At 39.0% G+C, this 24,331-nt stretch overlaps 1 protein-coding gene across 1 annotated transcript; it reads right to left on the reverse strand.

Annotated features, from left to right (window-relative positions):
* Window positions 1-591: 591 nt before the first annotated feature.
* OSGIN2 (oxidative stress induced growth inhibitor family member 2) lies at window positions 592-21,286 on the reverse strand. The gene is made up of 6 exons (XM_040070416.1): window positions 21,151-21,286; window positions 18,059-18,213; window positions 13,192-13,328; window positions 11,341-11,532; window positions 10,614-10,705; window positions 592-8,621 (listed from the first exon to the last, which is right to left on the reverse strand). The coding sequence occupies exons 1-6, from the start codon at window positions 21,192-21,194 to the stop codon at window positions 7,574-7,576; spliced, it is 1,668 nt and encodes a 555-aa protein (XP_039926350.1). The 5' UTR covers window positions 21,195-21,286; the 3' UTR covers window positions 592-7,573.
* Between the last annotated feature and the right edge of the window lie 3,045 nt (window positions 21,287-24,331).

The raw sequence follows: 24,331 nt of genomic DNA on the forward strand, positions 1-24,331 counted from the left end.
GAGCTAGTGCATTAACTTCACCTGGTATTTTCTTTATGGTATAGTACATACTGTTGTAGGCTAACTATTAGGCAGCTATGCACCATGCAGCCACTCACACATTCTTCCCCAACAGGATGGGAGAATTATAGAATCAGAAAAGAAAGAAAGCTTATGGGTTGGGACATTTTTATAGGTAAAGCAAAAGCTGTGAGCACAAGCAAGGGCAATCAGCTTTGCATTCTGCAGTTCAGAAATTTTGCTGTGTGCTCTGTTTTCACTGTGCAGCTTGTTGAATGGTTTCGACCCTTCATTTTCTGGGAGAGCTTGTATGGTGCTGATTTTCTTTAGAAGGTTAAAAAAAGTTCAGTAAATCAGAGAAGATATCTAAGGTTTTTTTCATCTGCCCCACTCACATTCTGCAAGTATACCCACCTTTTTGACAAAATTGTGCTCTTCACCTTAAGAATACATCTAAGCAGAAACTTCAGATCTTTTTTCTTGCATTTTTTATGTGTAACACAGTTTGAGAGTTTGTTTGGGATGCTTTTTTTTGTAACCATTTGTTACCTTGGTTCACACTGCTTACAGGAAGGAGATACACACAATCTATAAAGTAAATATACTTTTTATTAGCAAGGTTCTTCACATACAGTCTTGCATTCAGCAGCTTAGCTGATGAAAACAGTTTAAAGCAGATTGAATTACTCCACATACTACTAAAACCATGTATAGGTGCTGTACCCCTGCATGAAAATATGTTTAATTTTCAGTTTAACTCACACCAATTTCAGCTGACTTCCCATTCTCTACATCAGCTGGGGAAGCCACAGTTTGGGGTTTTTTTGAGAAGACTAACACGATATTCTCACTTTGAAGTGTGATTGTTATTTCTGTCCATTCACACCTCTAAGCCTGTCCTTTTTCCTACTACCCTTAGTCCCCCATCTTCTCCCAGAATGGTGGCGGTTGTGCATCAGGGCTGGCCTCTCCTTTGTCATGGCACCAGTTGCTACATGCAGAAAGTGTGTTTGCAGTCAGCTTGAGTTCCTCCATCCAGCCACCTCCCCATCAACTTCCTCTGAAATGCCAAGTCCCTTCCTTGCCTTCATTCCTGATTTGTGATATGCTCTATTCCATAATTAGGATCATTTGATTCCAGAATTAGCTAATTCCTAACTGAGACAGTACTGAAGCTTCTACTGTAGACCTACCTCTAACCCACTCACCTGTCTTGTTCCAGTCCATGTTACACAAATGATTTCTCATTCTGTATTTTTTCCTGTCTTTCCCTCTCCCATAAAACTGGAGAGAGTCTTGCACCCTCTTCTCTTGCTCTTTTCCATTTCTGGACTCAATCCTGTCACATTTGACCACATCTGGTTTGAGTCACAAATTCACAAATTGATTTTTTGCTTGATTTTCAAATTCCATTTGTGTTCAGGTTGTTCTGGTATCTCCTTAGGATTCAAGCCCAGTGTGCCAAAAAAATTAGTCCTCTGACTTATCATTTTTCCTCCCTCTTCCTCTTGCAATCTTTGATCGCTGTGAGATAGTTACAAAAATGCTACACACTATCAGATATCCCTAACTAGCAACTCTCTCTACCACTTGCTTTAGCACTCTGCCCCTACTGCTCTGCTGCAGGTTTGTACTGGATCTCTGTCAGTCATTGGTTTCAGCACCAGACCCATGCAAAACAACACCTTCTCCCTCATTCTGAACACTGCAGCTCTCTGAATGCCTTTTCCTCTGCAGTTTGAGCTTTCATTTGACTTGCATTCCCTACTTCTCAAAATCAAAATAACTGACTTCTAAGTGACACGATTTTAAATTTTTTGCCTTCAGTCTGTTATGTTTTTACACATTAATAGAAAACAATCCTAGCATGCAAACCTCAGGAATATTTATTACCTAATCAAAAGAGAGGCTTTGCTCACAAGCTGCTTACAGAAAATGTTCTGTACGTGTTTACATTGCTCATCTTACAAAAGAAGTATGATGCAAGCATACTCCAGCGAAAGATGAAAACAGGCACTGCCACACACAAAGAAATAATATTTACACAGTTTCTCCAAGACCAGGTGCATCGTGGGTGAACAAACATATAGGTAGATGAATATAGTCCTTTATTGTAATTTCAAACTGGAATTCCAGCATACAACCAGCATACAAGGTCTAACAGAAATGGGCAAGGTCAGAGTGTTGACTCAGTAAATTGGGCCAAGGGGATGTAAGGTAGCAGAATCAGTTCTTGAACAATAGCTCACTGTTCACATAGCAGCTGGTCCTAGCATCCAAACTGATGAAAAATATTTGTATATCTAGTTAAAAAAACAACCGAAAAATGCCAGGATTCTATAGTATTTTGTGAATACATTGCAAACCTAGTTGTTAATTTTCTTTACACTGGCATATAAGTCTACAGAGGGACATAAAGCTGAATTTTTGTTTATTGAAGCATCCACTGTAGGCTGTAGGCTGGTATTGACACATTGCCAGTGATCTCAGAATAAAGAGATGAAGGAGGAAGGTGCAAATTAGAGTTACATAGTCTCCAGAACAAGTTGCTTCCTGTGACTACTGATTACACCTAGGTTTTAAGAGTCGGTTTATGACGCCCTGAAAGTACAAAATCACCAGTCAGAAAATGACCTAACATGCAGACAGGTAAAATATGAACTAAAGTTCGAAGTGTGCTTGAGCTGAAATGTTCCAGTGTCTACAAAGACAAAACCATCTTTAAAACAGCACTTAGATTCAGTGTAGCTACTAAGTAACACTAGAAATGCCCCTGCACATAATCCTTTTTCCTTACACCAAATTCATTGACCACACAATTCTGTGTAATTCAAGCTTCAAAAATTAATTGAACTGAAACTCCCAGTGTACCATATTCTCAAAAATACACTCTGTTTCAGAAAAAGAGCTGTTTATAATTCTTCACTTCAGGTTTGTACTCCTAATGTCACCAAAGCCTTCCTTTTTCTGTCAAAGATGCTTCTATTTCCATCCTTTCTGCTAAGTAAAATCAAATGTTACACTTATTTCAAACAAAACAAAACTTTCAGGTTGGGCAACAGGAAATGAGGGAAATATCTGTACAAAAAGCTCTCACATCCATTGAATGCTCCTGTCTAGCTCTCACCCTAAAATAAGAGTCCAAAAATTATGACAGAACATTGTTATTGTAAGGTTCTAATGCATTTTCTAAATTAAGATATAACAGTATAAACCTTCTGGCATTTTTGTACCCCTAACTTACTCAAATCATTACTATATGGACGATAATAAAATCAGCTGACTTTAAGGCATACATGTGCTACCTCTTCCTGTTTAGAAATGTCTGGGAGCACTGTACAGCCCAGATCCTGCTGTTACACGAAGATGCTTGCTTGCTTTTCCGAAGTTGAAAATACAGTAGCGGAGTAACACAGCCTTATCTCTTGGCAAACCACCTGATCCAGTCCTACAGCTCAGTCAGCAAAGACCATTTCTCCTACGTGTTGCATTCTGTGCATTGAGTTAATGGCCAGTTCCAAACACCCAGCAGGGTGCTGGATGAACAGCTGCCATGCAGAGCTCTTGTCACAGACCCAGATCTCGACCCAGGATGGGGCACCCTGGCCTAGTGACGCTGCACAGAGGCACGTCAGCGCCCGTACGCCTGCACATGTTCTTCACACCTTTCCTCCCATCATCCCTCGCTGGTCATCCCTTGTCAGCAGCAAAGACTCACTACAGGTTTGAAAATTTTACTCCCCTTCATTCTCTTTTAAGAGCATTTGGCCTAAAAATCACCTTTTCTTTCAACTGGGTATGCAGGTGAGGCCTGTCTTAAAGTTGAAGTTTTAGTGTGATTCCTTCCAGCTTTGAGTAAATAACTCTGGATTTCTGGCTCTAGCCTTCTTTTCAGTTCTTAAGTTGTCAAAGAAGTTACGGCCACCTCCTCCTACAAAATTAGTATTTTTCATTATGCAAACATCACTCTATGAAATTATTAAAAAAAAAGTTGCCTACATCCACCAGGCCAGAAGTAAAATACAAGAAGACTCCACCAAGAGGACTAGGGACCTGGAACTGTGGGATGCAATTTGATGTCCCTTTCTCTGTGTAACCACTGTTTCTGGGAGCCATACTCTTTTCAAGCAGTCACTGGCAAGCCCAGGCTGTTAGTCCAAGACAAAGCACTTTCCTAAGAGAGAAGAAACCTGTAGTGTTGTCATCACTCTCTCTGGATTGCTTGCAGGAAGGATTCTTATGTTTACTCACTTGGGTGAAAGTTAGGCTTACTCCTTTGTGGAAAAACTTTTAAGTACAATTCAGTCAGAAGAGGCACTGGAAACAGGCAGATTGTTAGGAAAATCTAGTAGGAGAAATCTTACTCCCAGTTCAGCATCTGGATACTACTTGAAATACTCTTAGCAATAATTTAATTAGGAGACATATTCACAGCATTAAGAACCAAATCCAAATGTAAAAGCTGTTTTTCCACTAGCCTGTTAGAAAATCCACAGTATGGGTTAACACAGCTTTACGAATTCTGTAAATCCAAATTAACTTACTTCAGCTAAAAATTATGTTCTTCCTGTCTGCATTTTCATGATAAATCTTAAGTATCCTTTTAAAATCCACAGTGTTTAAAAGATTATCCCTCACACTGAAAGAAGAGCTGAAAGAGTCTCCCTTCTGCAAATTATTATATTACACAGGAAATTCAAATGCTTGAGTTTTGTTTTAATCTGAGAAACAAGGTGTTTCCCCAAAAGAGAACTATTCAGTGTCAACATCGAACACAATAAATGTAATGCTGTAGGCAAAGCCCAAACTCTTCTATCACCTAGTTCCTCAAAATACTAAAGAGGAGAGAAACAAATTTCTCTCAGAATCAAAAAGATGAAAATGAAAAAGTCTAGCTACAACTCTAAATCTAGTAATTCCTAGAAAATGAAGAAGTCTAGCTACTCTAAATCTAGCAATTCCTAGAAGACAATTCCTAGATCTTTTAGCAAAGCTTTGGTTGAAAAAAGGAAAAAAGTATTTTTATACTGGCTTAATGAACATGACCACTGAGATTTCTCTGTCCAGCTAGGGGGTCTCACATGCAACTTTTTATCTCAAAAATACTGGCAAGACAGATGAAAAACCAACCAAACAAAAACAAACAAACAAACAAACAAACAACCCCAAAAAAAACCCAAAACAAACAAACAAACAAAACCCGTCCCAAAAAAACCAGTTAAACCTCAAGGTGCTGCAAGATTGCAGTGAAAGATATTTGTGTAATAATAGGTCAAAGATCTCTGCTACAAAATTGTCATTACAACACACAGCTTGTGAGTAGCTGCAGCAGCTGAGGCTAGAAAAGAGGCTGAAGGTTTTTTCCGCTTTTTGCAAAATAACTGCTAAGTAATTTTTTTTTTTTTTTTTTTTTTTTTTGGCTGGCATTTCAAATGTCTCCTGTGACAAATGAAAAAGCAGTAACATGCCATATGTTGTATTTGGACATTTATATTGATACAAAACTGCAGGAATTTAATCACAGTGCAGATGTATTCCAGAAAAACTTAACTGCAATAAAGTTCTATAATCAAATATTTAGCACTTACAACAGTTAAAATTATTAGGTATCACAGGTTTAGAATTGGTTTCTATATACACAGTTTCTGCCAGAGAAGGCAAATTGTAGAATCTCAATTAAAATATGAAGAAAAGAAGCCTGGATTTTAGGGGACTTAAAATCAGCTTAATATCTGTATAAAAAGGTACATTAACTAGTACTGACAATGCATGGCTAAAGCCAACCATGTGGGCAATGCAGAAATTGATAGAAATGCGCCTTTGTTTGTGTTTATGCTGTTAAGTGGCTCTAGAGTGAAATGTTTTATTGGTAGTAACTTAATTTCATAAATTATTTTGGACTTCCACTGAAAATAGTAATTTTAAGTCATCCTTGCATCTTTTACCTTTTCAATTTCTATGTCCGAAGTCCGAGTAACTTACTCAGATGCATAAAGGCCTGCAGTAGCCACAGAACCCTGTAATTTGGTAGGCACAGAAAACAGGCATGTATTGAATATAGCTATTTATGAACTACTTATGAAAGTTAAGATAGTGGGGAAACCAGAAACCACTCACTGTTTCACAAAGCCTAACTTCCTTTTTAAAATCTGTTGAAGTTCTAATATGGAGATTCTTGATCATGGAAACAGAATGCTTGGAACTAACACAGCATTCTTTAACACAAAAAAAACCCCCAAACAGAAAAATAACATATTTTCCATCACATTGGACCTGAATTAAAACATTTTATTAAAAAAACACCAGTTAAAACCAATCATTTTTGTCTATTAAGAGTTCTGGGAGTTCACTTTCCTAACTTAACCTATGAGTGTGTTTAGGTAAACTAACTACTGTAAAACCCAGCAAATGAAATCTAGGTCTTACATTATGGAGCAGAAAGATGAAACTTGGATTCAGAGGTAGGTACAAGTTAAGTCTTTGTCTTTCATTAGAAGCTTTAAGATTTAAAGGAACTATTGCATGTTTATTTTGAGATTGGTTTATTTTTTAGCTGGCTGTAAGATATATACCTTTCTTAAGTTTCAAAAACTGCAGGCTAAAATATTTTACTATCATATGCTGCTCTAGAAAAAAAAAAAAGAACCGATTTTTTGTCAAATGGGAGATGAGAATATCTATCACTCACCCCACCTTCATCAGTCAAGTCCCATTCCATCTTCCTGAACTTGGAAGCAAAACCCCCTTAATTTTCTCATGTACCTAATTTTTCAGTAGTACACTAGATATTCATGATATTGACACTGTAATAAGAGCACTTGCATCAGTACTTTATTGTTTATGTTAATGAGTATTCTCAGAAATGTACATATCACTGTAGGGGAATATCTCATGTTAGTCTTTGTGCACTCACCCAACTCTAGGCATAGTGTGAAGAAACATTAATGGATTGTGTCAAATCGTTAAATATTAAATGGGAATGCTGATTCTTTTATTCCAATTACCAGGATAATTTAAAACTGCTGAGGAATACTTCTTGCTTACAAAAGTCCTTCTTATAGTAGAAATCATTTTACTAAGTGCTCATTCCAAGTATTACTGTGGCATATAAAATCCTTGTTTCAAGCAGAAGGCTCCAAATTTGCTTTGGGACAAAGAACCACTTTGTACTAAACTAGCTTTCTGCTTTTAGAAGTTATTTCAATTTAATGGTAAGATTATTTTTGTCACATTTGACACTAAAATGTAAAGCCACTCTGGTAGGCATTGCCTTTCACAGACAAAGTCTGCTCTTGTAGTTGAGCAAGAGATGACAGACAGGCAGGCCAAGATAAGTTAGTCTCATTTTCTGTTTATCTGGAAGCAATTCCAGTTGACATCAGTTGAAATAGCAGATCAATTTTTTGTATTTTTAAAGAGTGAAGTATTGTAATATCAGCATCCTTTACCAAGCAATACAAGCGCAGGTTACTTGTACACAACAGAAATGTGACTGCTATCAACTTTTGCTGCCAGTAAGTTTTCTGTTAAGACTACATCTGTAATCCTGGATATTAGAGTTCTAATGTCTTGTTTATGGTACCCCATCACCTCCTCCATCCCCACTTTCAATCAATTCATGTTTCTTCTTTTGTCTTATTGCCAAGCATCGTGCAATGCCCAGTGCACCTCCTTTCAAAAACCGTACAAAGTTGTCTCCCACCAGAGGCCCTAAAGCAAAGAGGTTGGCTTCTTTAGTGCATTCGTAAGTGTATGGATCAATCTCTATAGGATTGCCCTTGCATGAGATGGGCTGATTTGAGTGATGACCTATGCTGTGGCCTTGGTCCTTTAAAAAGAAAAGATTTGGGTGAGAACCTATCAGAACTAAGGCTACAGAAAACTTCAAAATTTTCTTCAGTCCGGAGGCACTCTGAAGAACACATTTCATTTCAGGCTTGAAGGAAAGTACATTGTGCTCAGGGAAACTAGTGTAAGCAGAATGTTGATTAGAGTCCATGGTGTGAGACTGAGTACACATCATATGATAGACCTTATGGTATTCAGGGTAAAGCTTTTTAGGTAACTGTTTGAAAATGAGGCTTGTATCGGTAACTCTTCTACGAAACACATGGACTACTGGGATGTTATTGTTATAGGCACACAGTACTGCATCAGCTGCTGTTAGTCCAGCACCCACAATCAACACAGGGTCTGCTTTCCCACGTAACTTTCCTTTGCTGATTGCAGCTCCAAAGTCAGACATGGAGTGGAGGACAAAAGGAAAGTCTTCTCCTTCAACTTGCAGTCGGCCAGGAGAATCAAAGGTTCCAGTTGCAAGAGCCACATTCTCAGCAAAGAGGCAGAAGGGCACATGAGAACCATCTGCTGCTCTCTGATAACCTCTGACTTCCCAGTTTCTCTTAATAAGTGATTTCTGTCCATCTTTCATTTCCAAATGCTGTGTTGAAATATCTTCATTTTGGTGACTTCTACCTTCATCATCCTTTTCTCGGTAAAGCCTGGACACTGAAGTTATGTAAACATTGTCTCTGAAATTCTTTTGGAGGCCCATGACTTTAACATAGTGTTTATAATAACAAGCTATTTCCTCTGGCATTACTCGATCACTCTTTATATTTCTGAAAGAAAATTGAATGGTTCCAGTTAATAAATAGATCTTATTGGTAATTTGAATATCATATATGACATATATGACATGACAGGTTAAATTTATGAGGACTGAATCCTTTCAGTGTAAATGACTCTGACTTCAGCATCTTTAAAGGCATTTGATTTATTAGTTTTCTTGTTTCCTGACACACAAGACTGGCTAACTTTTTTTAATATACTTTTAAGTCTTTATACAATGTAAATTGCTATGGTGATTAACAAATTAGGTGTAACAAAGCTCTGGAGTATCACAGCAGCTCAATATGGAAATGTTTTACAAAGTTTAGCATCACAACTATCAACAACACAGTATTGGCTAAACTTGTACCCAGTTTACATACGAACTAATTAATTAAATGTCATAGTTTAATGTTAAGTGCTAATTTTGAAACTCTAGGTCCAATATATTACTGGAACCAAGCATTCATTATACTTCACAAAAGAGCTCTCCCTTGGGTTAAGTTCACAAAGTATCAAATGAAGTAGTTCCTTGTCACATGAATGAGAAAAGCAAACATGACACAGTGTTAATGCAACTATGTAAACAGGATTGTGAGGTTCAAGTGTTCAATAAAAAACATTTTTGCACTGCAACCCTGCTATTACATCTGCGCTTTTCTCGTTATTATTGCAGTCTCATTTATACGAAAAATAGCTGACAGTGTAATTATTTGGAACAGTTGCATGAATTTTGCTGCTTCTTTAGAAGTAAGCTCTAGGAAGAAGACAAACTCCAGTGAACAACAGGATTGCCAATAAATTGCACTTAAAATCATATTTACAAGTAATCTACTCATTTTCTTAGACTAACAAGATAATAGCATACGTTCTTTTAAATGCTCAGGTTACTACTCTGAAAATCCTCATGAGATATTTATTGGAAGAGAATAATGTGACAGTGAGACACCTCTTCCAAGGAAACTTAGGAAACTATTCTACATAACTAGAATTTTACATTATCATCAATCTTTTTAAATAAGCTTTTTTAATTGTAGTATAACAGGTCAGCACTTCTGGTTTTAGCATTGTTGAAAACTATAATACATAGCTTCAGATAATAAGCAGCTTATGGGATTTCAGTTAATAAGGAGGCAAGATTGCTGTGCTTATCTAAGAAAGGGATTAAAGAACAAAGCTACAGTTCCCTCACTGCAAGGGTTGTCCTGAAATGAGTAATAGTCTGCCCTTAAAGAGATATCCTCAACCAACTCTACTTCTTCTTTCCCATACATGGTACAAACCCAGCTTCCTTTAATTTTGATAGAACAAAGTAAAAAAAAAAAAAAAAAAAAAAAAAAAAAAAATTAGAAAAAGCTCAGGTAGAGTGTTCCTAGACTCCTCTGCGGACACAGACCTTTATGAACTGAAGTAAAACCAGTGAGCTTGCACAAGAGTAACTGCTCAAGTTTTTTCAAGAAACTTATTGCTACAAAGTAACCCTGAAAAGTAACCCTGAAATCCTGAATTATTCTCTTAAAATTAAAATTCATAGATTTCAGATGCTGCAGCTTTGCCTGTAAAAGCAAATGCTGAAATATATAACTTCCTGAATGGCAAGAAAGATGGTGTGCGCAGCAACTTCAGCTGCATGAGTATTGAAAGAGGAACTTGCAATACTTCCTCCAGTGGATTTGAAACTCCTTCCCCAGTCTTCCCTCACCTCTGATGAGAACTGCTTTCAGTAAGTGCCTCTTTCTGGAATGCTGCTGGAACACATTGCTGCCGGAACACATTGCTGCCTCTAAGTTTGCTTTCGGTGCACCCACGAGCAATTATTCTGCCTGACCATTGTCCAGTTTTTCCATCAGAATACACACGGCGGAAGAATTTCCAGCGCCATCAGACAATAAAAAAAAACTAAACAAGAAGCCCTCCTGTGAACAGTGAAGTCTGAATATTTTCCAGTTATCTGGACTTTTATAGCCACTAGGATTCCCATATAGATTCTGCAGTATCTTTACCTGCGTTTGCTGGCTGCCCACTCCTTAAAGCTGAGGCCAGGCAATTCCATCCAGTCTCCAAAACTGATGGTTAACATAGAGCCCTCCATGGACTATGGAGAAAACATGAAGATGTACAATCAGACACATTTCAAATTCATGTAAGAACCAGTGAAGTTCTTCTTATCGTACTTATTTAGAGCAAGAAAATACCAGAACACAACATAAAACCAGGACATTACATGAAGAACTGAAGAACTATTTCTGTGTTACACTTAGATAATAAGCAGCCACATGAGCTAATAAAGAAGGCAAAGAGAGAGGCTGTGAAAGGGAAACTAAAAGCAAGTTATTTAAAATACAAAAGAGGAAGAAAAACATGTGAAAGCAGCATTATATAAAGACACCAAGATTTAAGATTTTATATGAAAGCACCTGGAAACAATGCAGACAAGGAAAAAAAAAAAGTTATAGAAAATACTCTTCATTATAATTCATTAAATTATATCTAATTTATAATAAAACAAAAAACCTAGCAGTATAAGACAGCACTCATGGTCACAAACACCCAAGTAAAGGGCAACTTCTTCCTTCCTTTCTCATATCCCCCACCCGGGTTTTGGTAATGAGCAGTTGAAACTGCAACTGGCACTGTCATCTGAAACAGCCCTAGAGTAAGGCAGTAATAAAAATCCCAAAACACAGAGTTATCAAGTTATCCTAGGAGCGAGATGAAATTTTTACTCACATGCCAAGCCCCACCAGGTGGTCCTTTTCCAAGCACTATGTGGGGAATATAATTATGTTGTTCCAACTTCCAGTGCAGAACGGGCGGGTAGTCATAGCCAAAGTCAGCATCAGGGTGAAGCAAAGTATCAAAAAGCACCGCAACTGGGTTTGAGGAGCGTCCTTCCAGGCCTTCTGACAAGTACTCCAGATCCTGAAGGATGACAAATTTTGAAAAATGTTTGTGCAACTTTTAATGTTCATCATGCTATCCTGATGTACAGAAGTTGAATTGCAACAGAAAACACAATTAATTCAAGCTGCATTTTAGGTAAAGGTATTTAATGTAGAGATTCAATCAAAACACTTTTCAGAAATAACTGCTATGATTCAGTTCTTTGTAACTCTGAATAATACATCTCACTCATTTAAAAATTACATGTTAATTACAGTAATTCTGGGGCAAGTCAGTATTTGATATTCATTGTAGAACAAGAAATACGGGGAAAAATAGTCAGAGATCAGAGCAACTTAGTAATATCTATATTTATAGACAGCAGACTGCTTTTAACAAAGGACTGCTAATATTTCTAGGAGCTCCATTTTGATAAAGCAAAGTTGGAATCCAAAAACATTGTTTTTAACATCAAGTAGAAAATGTTCTTTTGACAGCTCTTAGCTAGTTCCAACACTAACTGTATTGTATCTTAAAATAATAGAGATCATATAAGCATTATTTTTTAAAAAGAAACTAGGATGATTTTACTCAGCAGTTAATGTTGAGAAAAATTTCTAGAACTTTGTAAAATGTTCACATTTCAGCATCTATTAACCAGTCTTGTTCTAAAAATTGCAATAATTGCAAAAAATATGCAATAGCAAATATTTGAAGAGAAAATAGAGATTTGAAGGAAGAACTGGACATAAGACCAATTTTTGCTGTCAAAGTCAGTAGCAAGCTTAGCTCCCTAATTAGGCAAAATATCAGAGGGCTGGGAGAAGATGAAGAACATGAAACATCTCAAGCCAAAACTTAGGCAATTTACACTCCTGCAAAAGAAAAAGACCTTGAAAACTAGGGTAAACATTACATGCAAATAGCATAGCACTGAAACAAAAACACCCTCCAAAATTCAAAACCAAACAAACCCCTGATTACCCCCTACAAACATAAATCCATGTTTGTATTTCAAATAAATTAGTCACAAAGGCAATACAGTGATAGCGTTGTCAGTAATCCATGAGGAGTACAGTGAGATGCGTGGAAAACAGTGTTAACATGGCAAACCAACAGACAAGTGGAAAGAAAAATGCTGGAGGAGATTTAACTAATCAAATCAGACAGAAAAATTGGATGTATATATAGGTAACAACTACAGCACAAGAGCAACTTTCAGTACAACACAAACACTGAAGGATGCACACCGTTCCAAAAAGAAAAATCAATTGTGTTTATAGAGGCTATATGTCCCCCATATAACTAAAAATGAAATCTTAGAAAGCACTGTAATATTTAAGAATATTTTAACTTGAACTACATATACTTTATGTATGTTCGTAGCATGGGTTCCTTGGTGATAGTGCCCAAACCTCCTAAGACAATGACAACTGGAATTCCTGCACCAGCCACTGACCAAGTCATGTTTTAGATGCTCCTGGCAAGTAGTAAGAATACAACAAAGAGCAGACTGAAAAACCTAAAAACAACACAAACTTAAAGCCTTCAAGAACCACAAGCAACACTACACAGCCCAGGTTTGGATCTGAGGGTCATGAGTTGATTCTATTTAAATTAACAGATAACAAAATAACTTATTAATGCACTAATGCTCGCAGTAGAAAAGAGCTAGACAAGATGGCAACCAAAGCTTACTTGATCAACAATGGAAAGATGTCGAGCTTCTTCTAATTTTGTATGTAGGATGGGGTTTGGGTGTATAGCTTCAGGAGACAAATATGGCCTGTATCCAGAGAGCAGATAAGAAAGGCAAATCCCTGAAGGTCCATTTCCTATTAATGAAAAAATTCATTGCTTTAGTAAAAATGTTTATAATCTACAGTTTGCTAATCACTAAATATACAGCAACAAAATAATACATAGTATAGTGCCAGACTATCTTGATTCAGAGCAGCTTATAGATTTTGCAGTAAAATAGAGCTTTTTATAGGACCATCCTCCAAATTAACAGAGCAATTTTTTTTTCAGTTAAAGAGAAACAAATGTGTGAGTTTTACACCAGGAAGCAAAATGAATATAAAGAAGTTCCCAAATTTAGTATATCAAATTCACTATTCTTGTGTGAAAATGGCCTGACAGATAATGGTCTGCCTGTCAGTCACAGTGATAGCTGAATATTATTGACATCTTACAACTTTGTATTCTCACTGGCACAGAGCAGACAGAAAATCTGGGCCGTAAGCTCTTCAGGTCTGTCCATAAAATAAAAGGAAGAAAGTGACAAGCAGAAAGCTTAAGACTGAAAGTCAGATGAGAAGTTACAGACACAGCAAAACAGCAACATAAAAGCTAAGTGAACACAGACTTCCCGCAGGTAAGTGGTATAGTACAGGAAACTCATGTAAGACTTCATTCATTGTTCAGGAAGAATATCAAGTCAAACACTTTTACGAGCTTTGTAGCATTTTCAATTTGTATATGTGTATTGCTGCAATTTTAATAGACAGTTATTTTTAAAATGTTATTAAAGGTATAAGATAGATGGCACCAAAACATTACCATAAGGTAAACATTTCTATTTATTTGACAAGTATTAAACAAAGTGGGGGACCATACTTATCACATGCAAAACCAGAAGTAACATTCATGTTGCAAAGTCAGATATCAAAAGTTACGGAAAACTAAATCAGGAAAGTATGTACTATGACACAGAATTTTAATATGTGGCTATGTATTGTTATTTCTACAGCTCCTCTTACTCATTAACTGAATGAAAAGCACAGTGTTCTCTGAATGAGACACTTGTCAGTACTTGTTTTTGTTTGCACACATGGTATTTAGCACACTCTATGCAAATTCTGGTTTAAAGTTACTAATTTATTCGTACTTTAATAAAGCAGGCATTGTTGGATGTTTGCTCTTACTTCTAACCATTTCATCTCTTGATGTCAAGAGTTCACAAGTCATTTACTTTACCCCATCTCCTTTGCACACACTATCTTCATCACCTGTTAACAATCCCACTTCTCCAATGCCTGTCTCTTCTCCCTTTTCTGATTCCTCAGTCCTAAATCCCTCATTACTTCATCGAGGCCCTGTTCACTCCCTGTCTCTTCATACATTGGATCTCTTTCTCTTCTTTCACCAGGCTATACTCACCAGTGGCAGAACATCCCATACTTTATTACAATGCTGTGCACATAGACTGGTCACAGCCATAGGCTACAAGAAGATCATCTAAAGCATGTCAAGACAGCAAAAAAGTTCTTCCTTACTCTCACACTGTTCTGCTCTCCCACAAACAGATCAACATAAGATAGCAGGATATGCTTCAGTCCAGGAATTTAAAGCTTAAAGATGCACGCCCCTCCTGTCATCCATTTGCCATGAGATATATGTGAGAGAGAACTGTAGTAACACAGAGAAACTATCTGTAACAAAATCAAATGTAATTATGGAAACACTTTAATCATACCAGCAGTTTACAAGCATTTCCCTGGCTGAGTAAATTCTTAACTGTTCATAAAATTCTAACTTGAATGCAGTAAAGAATTTTTTATCCTTTTACAATTGCACGACTAGCTTTATTTTCCTGATGGGAAACAAAGCTCATCCACAATGGAAAGAGAAAAATGTGTGCCATAGCCAAGGATGACATACTAAAGATCATTCCCTACTGGATAAGGCTAAAAGAATTAAATGGAAAACAAATGTTGCCCAAACAAAGACTGGAAAGGGCCAAGGAGATTACTGAGGATGGGATGGATGGGTTATGTCTAGGGTTTAAAGGGATCACTTCACAAGGATCCATCCTCACACCACTGCCAACTTTAACCAGCCTCACTTCTCTGAATGGAAATTTGTTGAAGTGAAGTCCAGCAGTATGCTCAGGTGGCCAAGAAGGCCAACAGCATCCTCGCCTTGATCAGCAAGAGTGCGACCAGCAGGAGCAGGGAGGTCATTCTTCCCCTGTACTCCACACTGGTGAGGCCACACCTTGAGTGCTGTGTCCAGTTCTGGGCCCCTCAGTTTAGGAAAGACGTTGAGATGTTTGAGTGCATCCAGAGGAGGCAACGAGGCTGGTGAGGGACTTGGAACACAAACCTTGTGAGGAACGACTGAGGGAGCTGGGGTTGTTTAGCCTGGAGAAAAGGAGACTCAGAGGTGACCTTATCACTCTCTACAACTTCCTGAAGGGTGGTTGTAGACAGCTGGGGGTTGGTCTCTTTCTCCAGGCACCAACTGACAGAACAACAGGACAGTGTTAAGCTGCACCAAGGGAAATAGAGGATGGATATTAGGAAAAAGGTTTTTACTGAAATAGTGATAAAGTACTGGAATGGTTTGCCTGGGGAAGTGGTGGAGTCACCATCCCTGGACGTGTTTAAAAAAAGACTGGATGTGGCACTCAGTGCCATGATCTAGTTGAGGTGTTGGGGCATGGAGTGGACTCGATGATCTTTAATGCCTCTTCCAACCTAGTGATTCTGTGATTCTGTGATGTTAAGGTGAATTACTGTCACTGAGCTCCCTGAACTTTTCTGGGACCATCCAAAGAGCTGATTCAAACCCAGTTCCTATTCTTTAAGCAGACTGAATCCAAGGGAAAGGAAATCTCTTGAGGATATGCTGTCCAGAACACACAGGATGAAGGTTCAGCTGCAAGGTCTGCAATTAGACTTGCTATGATTTTTCTCAGGAAATTCTTGGGAAAAAGAGAAAAAAAATCTTTTTGAACTGACAAATTAATACCCAAGGGTTTTGTTCTTTATTTACACACACTGCCCCAAATAAGACCTCTGATTGCAATTACGAGATAGTACTATTACACAAACTTTAGCTGTACAATCAATATAATCAAAAACGCCATGGCCCTGCTCACTTAAGAAGTGGTTAGAAATTTGAATATCAGCAAAATCTTATTTTGATCCACAGCAAACTATAGTACACTCACCTTTACATTACGTGTCTAAATTCAAAGCAAATATTCAACCTCAAGTATCATAATCTTGTTATTTGGATGAGAAGTAACAACATTCTACATAGTAATGATCAAAACTAGAGCAGAAGATGAAAATGTTTAGCTCAGAACTCATTCTAAACTTAAGAGTTTCAGCAGGAAATTGTTCAACCTCAATGGAATGTATCTGTTTCTTCCCAACACAGGTACTACACAGAAGTTATTAAACCAGTACAGAGTGTATTTAAATATGGGGGGGCAGGGGGGATGACAACTATTTTCATACTCCTCTACTATATTATCAAGTCATATTAGATCCCTTTGAAGGCTCCTCAGTGATAACAGGTTCTCAGTGGAGAAGATCAGCTTGCAAGGTCTCAAATATATCTGTGAAGAAGAATTTGGATGATGGAGAAGTGGTCAAGGCAGCTGTGTTTGGTGTCAGCACCTAGAAAGGTGCACTAGACAAAATAAGTATTGAGCACAGGTATTTGCATAACACATATTTGCAAAACTAAACAGTGGAAACTGAGTCATAAACCATATGACAAAACTACACTAAGGCTGACAAAATGCCAGGACATGTTCTCTTCTACTGTGATGCAGAACTCATCAAGTGATTCGTGTCTGTCACATACATGTGAGTCTGCTACATGAGAACTATTTTAAACTATCATAAAGCGAGCTTTGAGAACAGGCACTGTACAAACACCAGTCTTTCAAAGTTGAGGCGACTTAGTGTGAACACAATTATGTTGCAATATCAATCTCCAAAATCTCTGCTTGTCCCAACAGCTTTGGACTAGATTATTGAAAACCTTCTTTACTTCAAGCCTTTCTTTATCCCCTCATGAAGTCACGGCAATATTGAGCTGGTGACCAGCTGTTGTCGAAAAACCTTGGCCCAATACACATTAGGCTGGCACTCTCAATTAAGTTGTGTACATATGGAGCCTCCTCCCTCTATTATCCTATCATTTTACATGTACAAGCCCTTAAGTGTTCAATCAAGACTACAATTTATTATTTTAAACTAGCCAAATTGAGTTGGATTAATTTTGGAAAGGATGGTAGAATATTTAGACATTAGTGATGGATGCAAAGAGAAAAAGACAATTAATGAGAGGTTAGCACCTAACCAAATATACACCACACACTTTACATTATGCTTTTCACTCTCCCACATGACCCCACAGACTCCTACTGGTGTACCATGGACAACCTCCATGCATACAGAAAAAGACATATCACATTAATCAAAACCTATGTTATCAACATCAGAATCAATACAGTTCTTCCTTTAATACACCCATATCTGCTGCCAAATAACACAGCTCATTTTTTCAAAGCACAAATTAAATTCAAATATAGTCCAACAAGTAATATAATATAATATAATATAATATAATATAATATAATATAATATAATATAAAATATAATATAATACTACTGTTGTTAATTATAACTGTATCACTCTAATAAACATCTTCACTGTAAGGGTCTTAAGCATTAATTATTTAATGATAAATTATTTCATGCAGCAGGTCTATAAAGGCAATGGCAGTGACGGTGAATCTTTAAAACAGTGAAAAAAACCTCACCTATTATTACTACAGGCAGGGTAAGAAGGGAGTCCCCAGGCAGAACAGTTTCTTCAATTAAAGGCATTCTTTTAATCTTCCTCCCAAGGCTGTCACCAAAGTACTGAACAAAGGAATTCAAAAGCTGTCCTTCGGTTTCAGTGCCGCTGTAAGTTCTAATTAAGGAGGACAGATGGGAGAAAACTAAAATGAAACAGTGAACTGTTGTCAGAACAATCTCTTAAAAAATAGTTGCTTTTGATGTTTTACTTTAAAAGCCACAAAACTGGCAAAATCGAGACCAAAACAGATATGTTTTATTAAATCTACACAATTTTACTCTTCAGCACAGCTTTTCTAACAGAAGATTTCTTAAAAGTCCACTTTCTCCTAGCAAGTCTACAGAAGGATAACAAAAAGGCACAGATGGCTCTGCAGAAGTGTAGATTTCTTATCTCAGTTTATACAAAGCCAAAGTATAACCACAAATATTATTTTGATCCCACACACAGTAGAACTCATTCCTCATTATCCTTACCAAATGAGGAGATACACACTGCCTAGCCAATTAACATCAAGGCCAGACAAAGCCTGAAGGAGCAGCTAAGGTACAACAGCAGCATTCATATCCCTTCCTGCTGGCTGAGCAGCACACAGGACTTCACCTCAACAAACTTCCATCCAGAGAGAAGTGAGGCTGGTTAAAGTTGGCAGTGGTGTGAGGATGGATCCTTGGGAAGTGGCCCACTTAAGCCCTAGACATAACCCATCCTACCACTGTTCAAAGTTTTTACAGAAGGAATTGCCATGTAGTCAGGTCAGGCTCTGCACAACAGACTGCTTTCACCACTAGCCATTTTCCTAGATTTCTCAGCTCTTTCTCTGAAGAATACACTTAAGTTTCTCTTGTAACTCTTTACTGTCTAGATGTGCCTCTAGAATACAAAGACTTGTCTTACAATGTTTTCTGTTTAATTATTTAGGAGTCCTTTCAGAAACCTTTCCAGGTCATTGAAGAAGCACACAAACCATCAGTCTAGCTAGAAAGACAGAGTCAAAAATAGTTTGTTACTGCAGTTATTTTGTCAAGTCTTTTGTAAAATACGGACAACTAACTTTTAATTTAAAATACCCCTATCAACAGGGGGGTATTTTTTAGAAAAAAATTCTAAAAAATTTTCTCATTATAAACATGGTTAATTATCTATAATAAATAAAAGTAGTCTTATCTATTTCCTAAGACTTTGTATATCTTAAAGCTATTCTAGTGTTTCAGCAATAATTTTCTACACAGGAAAACTGTAAGATACTGATCCAATTAGCAGGGCCTTCAAGAAGCCACGTACAATATGTACTGCCTCAACCCCCACAGCACCCAAGATTCTGTTTCAAAAGCCCTTCCTCAATGGGGAAGTCTGGTGTAAACTGGAGACAGAGCCATGCAGTAACAACAGCAGTAGCACACTCAGTAACACATCTCTCTAATGGCATTGTTAAAAAGGGTGCAGAGCTATTCTGAGGTTACATTTATTTTGGAAAGTACTTGGTATCACTATTTTCTGCAGTACAACAGAAAAAAAAAAAAGCAAATTACTTGTTTACTGTTTGATTACAGCTGCGCATTAGCTCTTGCAGACACCTAACATCTAAACAGTATGAGTTAGATGAAGACAAGGAGTCAGAGAGGGGATATTTAATTATCATACTGATTTTTTCACCTCTGCTTCTAGAAAGGAGCAGGTAGACTATTTTATTAGCTAGCCTTTGCTCAAAGTTGACTAAGGCAATATTATCTTATGTTTTGCAAAAGATAGCCTTAAGGGGAGCATGCATGTTTTAATGTGTCATTATTACACTGGCTGTGCTCGATGGAACATAAACCCAAAAGAAACATTTCAAAACTTCTTTTAAGAGATATATGCACAATGCTGTAAGCTACAAAAGAATATTTTAACAATCAAAATGTTGCTTCTGTGTAGCTTAGTGTACCACAAACTACCAAACTGGTAATTTTGCACAAGAACATCTGCACACAATGTGCAGTTTCTCGTTCCTTGTACGGGAACACCTGCACTCAAAATGCAGTGCATAGGAAGGACTGTTGTCAGCAGCATGTTCTTCCTTTGCAAAAACATCATCCTAGAACCCAGCAAGATCTGAAGTTAGGGGCCACCACCTTCCTAACCTCTGAACAACACTGAAAGCCACCAAGTACCAGCAGTTTTTATACTGATAAAACTCAGTAGACAGCTTTGCAGTGGTAGGGACTTGGTGCAATTACCTATGGCTCTAGACCTGCAGACAGCCAAGTGGGCACAAGACGAGTCAGTTCCAACACTAGTGCCTAATTTGTCTTATACTGGTCACTCAAATAACCTGGGGGATTACATTCTGTCAATCGCCCAGATTCTAAACATGTACAAACATGTGCATCCATGGTTTTGCTTTTTTATTTTTTTTTAAACCCATTAAGAGCAAAAATGTAGAATAGTTTTTCTCCCGTTTGAAAAAGATAATAATAATAATAATTTGATAAACAGTCGTAATTTTCTGCAGATTATTAAAATAAATGGTACCTTTTCCAGGTAGCCGTTTTGAAAGATGCTAGAAAACGCTGCGTGCTTTCAGAAAAAAAAAAAAAAAAAAAAAAAAAAGGAAAGAAAGAAACGGTGGGTCGGTCTGTGGTGGGCGGTTAACAGAAAACTCGTTATATAAAAGGAATCTGAATTTGGTCTCAAGCTGACACTTGGAGAAGAGAATTTACCACCGCCAGACTGTTGGATTTCGTTCAGGTAAGCGGGCGGAGCGATGCCGCTCGGGCCGGCATCCCGGGCGCTGCGGCGCCGCGAACCCCGGAGCAACACCGAGCATCAGCGGGCCCGGGCTGCCCCCGGCCCGGCTGCGCCTCGCCGCTGCCCAAGGTCACGGCGAGCCCTCCCGGGCCCCGCCGCCGCCATCCCTTCCCCGGCAGGGCCGTGCGGGACCGGGCAGCGCCTCGCTCGCCGCCGCAGCCCCGCGGAGGCCGCGGCCCCGCCGGCGTCCCCGTCCTGCCCGCACCGCCGCCGCCTGCCGCCCCACGGCCCGGCTCCCGCGCCGCCCCACCGCCCCCTCACCTGAAGTGGCCGGCCAGGGAGCAGCGGCAGCACCACACGGGCATAGGGAGCGCTGGCGGGGCCCAGCGCTGAGGCTGCGGGGGGGGCACCGCACGCCGGCTCCCGCTCCTCCTCCGGCCGCCGCTACAGCGGAGCCCGTGCCGCACGGTCCCTCCTCCTCGCTCACATGCGGCACCGGGTCACACGCGGGAGGAGGAGCCGCCGCCAGCACCGGCAGGGAGGAGGGACGAGCGGGGTGAGCGGAGAGGAGGAGAGGAGAAGACCGGAGGAGAGCGGGGAGGAGATCGCCGCTTCCTCCTCCCGGCGCTGCCGCGGCCCCGCGCCCCCGCTCCCGCAGGAGGATGCGGGGTGCGGGGTGCGGGCGGCGCCGCCGCCTCCCCCGGCGAGGGCCGGGAGCGCGGGCGCGGGCGCCAGGCAGCTCCGCGGCCCCGTGAGGGAGCTGCCGCTCCTGAGGGGACTGACCGCGCCGCGGGGCCGTCGCGGGAGGCTCCCGGCCCGCAGCCTCCTGCTGTGCCCCATCGGGTTTCTCGTGAGACGCGCAGGGAGAAACTGGAAGAAATCAAACAATTAAAAATTTTTCGACGCACCTTTTGACTAACAGCCACCTATTCTTCGGGAGCACTGCTTCGTATAGGATCAGTTAGTGGCTTCGAATTGTGTCTTACCATAAATATTTTCCAGGAGTGCTTATTTGGGGAGAAAGCATTCCTTCCCTAGTCACACCCATCTCAGTGGCTTTGGTTGCCAGGGCCTCAGAGGTCACCCAGTCCAAACTCCTGCCCAGGCAGGTCTACCCTCAGCCAGCTGCCCAAAACCAAGGCCAGGTGAGCTTTGAGTATCTCCAAGGATGGAGAATTCATGACCTCCCTGAGCAACCTGCTCAGGTGTTTGACCACTCACAATGAAAACGTACTTCCTTATGTTTGCATGGGTTTTCTTGTTCTTCAGTTTATGCCCATTGTCTCTCATCCTTTCCCAGGGAGCCACTGAGTTCCCTCCCATCTTCTGATGTAGTCTTCTTCATTCCCTCCTGTTGGGTATTTATGGATTAAGGATCTCTCCAACCCTTCTCTTCCACAGGCTGAACAGTCCCAGCTTTCTGAGGCTCTGCTCATAGTAGTCAGGCTGCTATCTGAGACATCCATGTCTTACACTGCTTTTCTCTCTCAAAGTCTACCAAACAGTAAGAGTGAATGCCAATAAATCTAGGACTGTTTATTAAACAATTACAGCCTTCCTCACAGAGTTAAACTTGACCATTAGAAATGTCTTCATCGTGAATCTGTTTATAAATCCACAATACCACGATCTTATAAAGCTGTGGAGCTGCTGTGTCTGAAGCAGCTGTTGGTAGCCGACAGTCCAGTTCACCTCAAGATTGCTCATTCAACAGACTGCCACGTCTGTAGTCAGAGAATAATCACTGTTCAATACATCTGGTCTGGTTTCAGTACAAAGGATGACTTTATTAGATATATGCTCTGTAAAACCTTAAGGTAAAAGAGCACAGGATCTGACTTAACCACTGAAGAAATACAGAATATTGATATAAAATGTGTATTTTGAAAGGATGAAACATATTCAGTTAAACACATTGTTCTTCAAGTGCAGCACCAGGTCTAATATGTCTTTAGACCAGAATTAACAACATGAAGCTGCATTTAGCTTTCTCTGTCCTCAAAAATACTGCCTTTAGTCTAGGAAACTATATGAATGATTTTTTTGTTGTTGTTGACCAGATAACATACTATTTGATTATTCATACTGTTTTATTAAAGTTGTGTTCTGCTTTTCCATGAGTTGCAGAAAAATCCAGCAGAAATTGAAAAAAAAAAAATTTAATATTTTTTCACCTAATAGTTTGCTCATATGAGTCAGGACAACCTCCTCCCAGATACAAAACTCCATGTCTTCAAGACCTCACATTTCAAGGAAACTAGCTATAACCAAGCAAAAGTTTTGGGGGTTTTGCGAGTTACTTGGTATCAGCATCAGATGACATTGACTTCAAAATCAATGTATTAAGGATGTATTTGGCTTTAATTACTGCCCTTATTTCCTCCCATAAACAAATCTGGCTATCTAGAGTATAATACAGAACCTCAGCTATACTGGTACTATTATTAGTGTTCTTATCTTTATGTATATATACACTTGAGAAGGAAAGCAAAAACACTTGTGTCATGTCTAAGATCAGGACATGTCTTTCCCCAGTGTGTTTTCACATTTAAAATTAAGATGATATTGGATCTTATGTTTGTGACATAAAGAGGTAGTTTGGAAAAAGTACTAATGGGCTTCCCTGGAAATAATGTTCTGCATAGATGTCCTGATTTTCAATGAATTATATGTTTCTCCCAGAAGTAAAATTTTCTGTTGCCTTTAAATTCTACATGTTAACCGGGATTTTTCAAATGTCTTAGTTTTGTGGTTGGGATTTATTTCAATTCCATGTCTCAGAATAAAATTAATTTTCTTTAGATGTACCTTTGTATTAGTTTTTTTTCACTAAGGTTGGAAGAAATAGGAAGAGACTAAAACACGTCAAGCCAAAGCAAACATTTCCTCACATTTTAAAGGGATATAATTTCCTGTTGAGCTCATTTTTGTAAAGAGAATCGGGAAGTTATTGGCTGTTAGTGTTATTCCAAATCTTTACTTTTTAAATCATGCTAGCCAGTTAGCTAATTTAAATCTCCTTTCTTTTGCTAGCACTCACTATACTAATTTAGGTAATAAAATTGCACATTTGTTCAAGAATAATCTTTTTTCAAAATCAATTTAATTTGAGAATAGTTTTCCCCAAATATTCAGTAAGTCATTATCTCAACTAATGATGTTGGAAAATGCACTAAACAGCTTTTATTAAGTGAAAGGGTATTTCTATCAAAATTTGTAGCTTCTCCTGATCAACTGGCTGGTAACTAAATATGTGTAGTACTTGACACTGCAGAATTCTTAAAAATCCTGCCTGAGGTGAGAGCACGAGAAGAGGAGACTGCTGTGTCAAATCACGGTACACAGCATGGAAATAAAGGACTTCATCCTCTTCTGTAGAAGTGACACGGTCAGTGAGTAGCCGAAGAATGAGTCCAACTGTATGCTGAACACAACCTGCACCTTGTAACAGAGCATGGGAAAAAAGGGAAGTGACTGCAACATTCTGGTAAGGTTCCCAGGC

Source organism: Hirundo rustica, chromosome 1 (genome assembly GCF_015227805.2).
Source record: "Hirundo rustica isolate bHirRus1 chromosome 1, bHirRus1.pri.v3, whole genome shotgun sequence".
Lineage (NCBI taxonomy): Eukaryota > Metazoa > Chordata > Aves > Passeriformes > Hirundinidae > Hirundo > Hirundo rustica.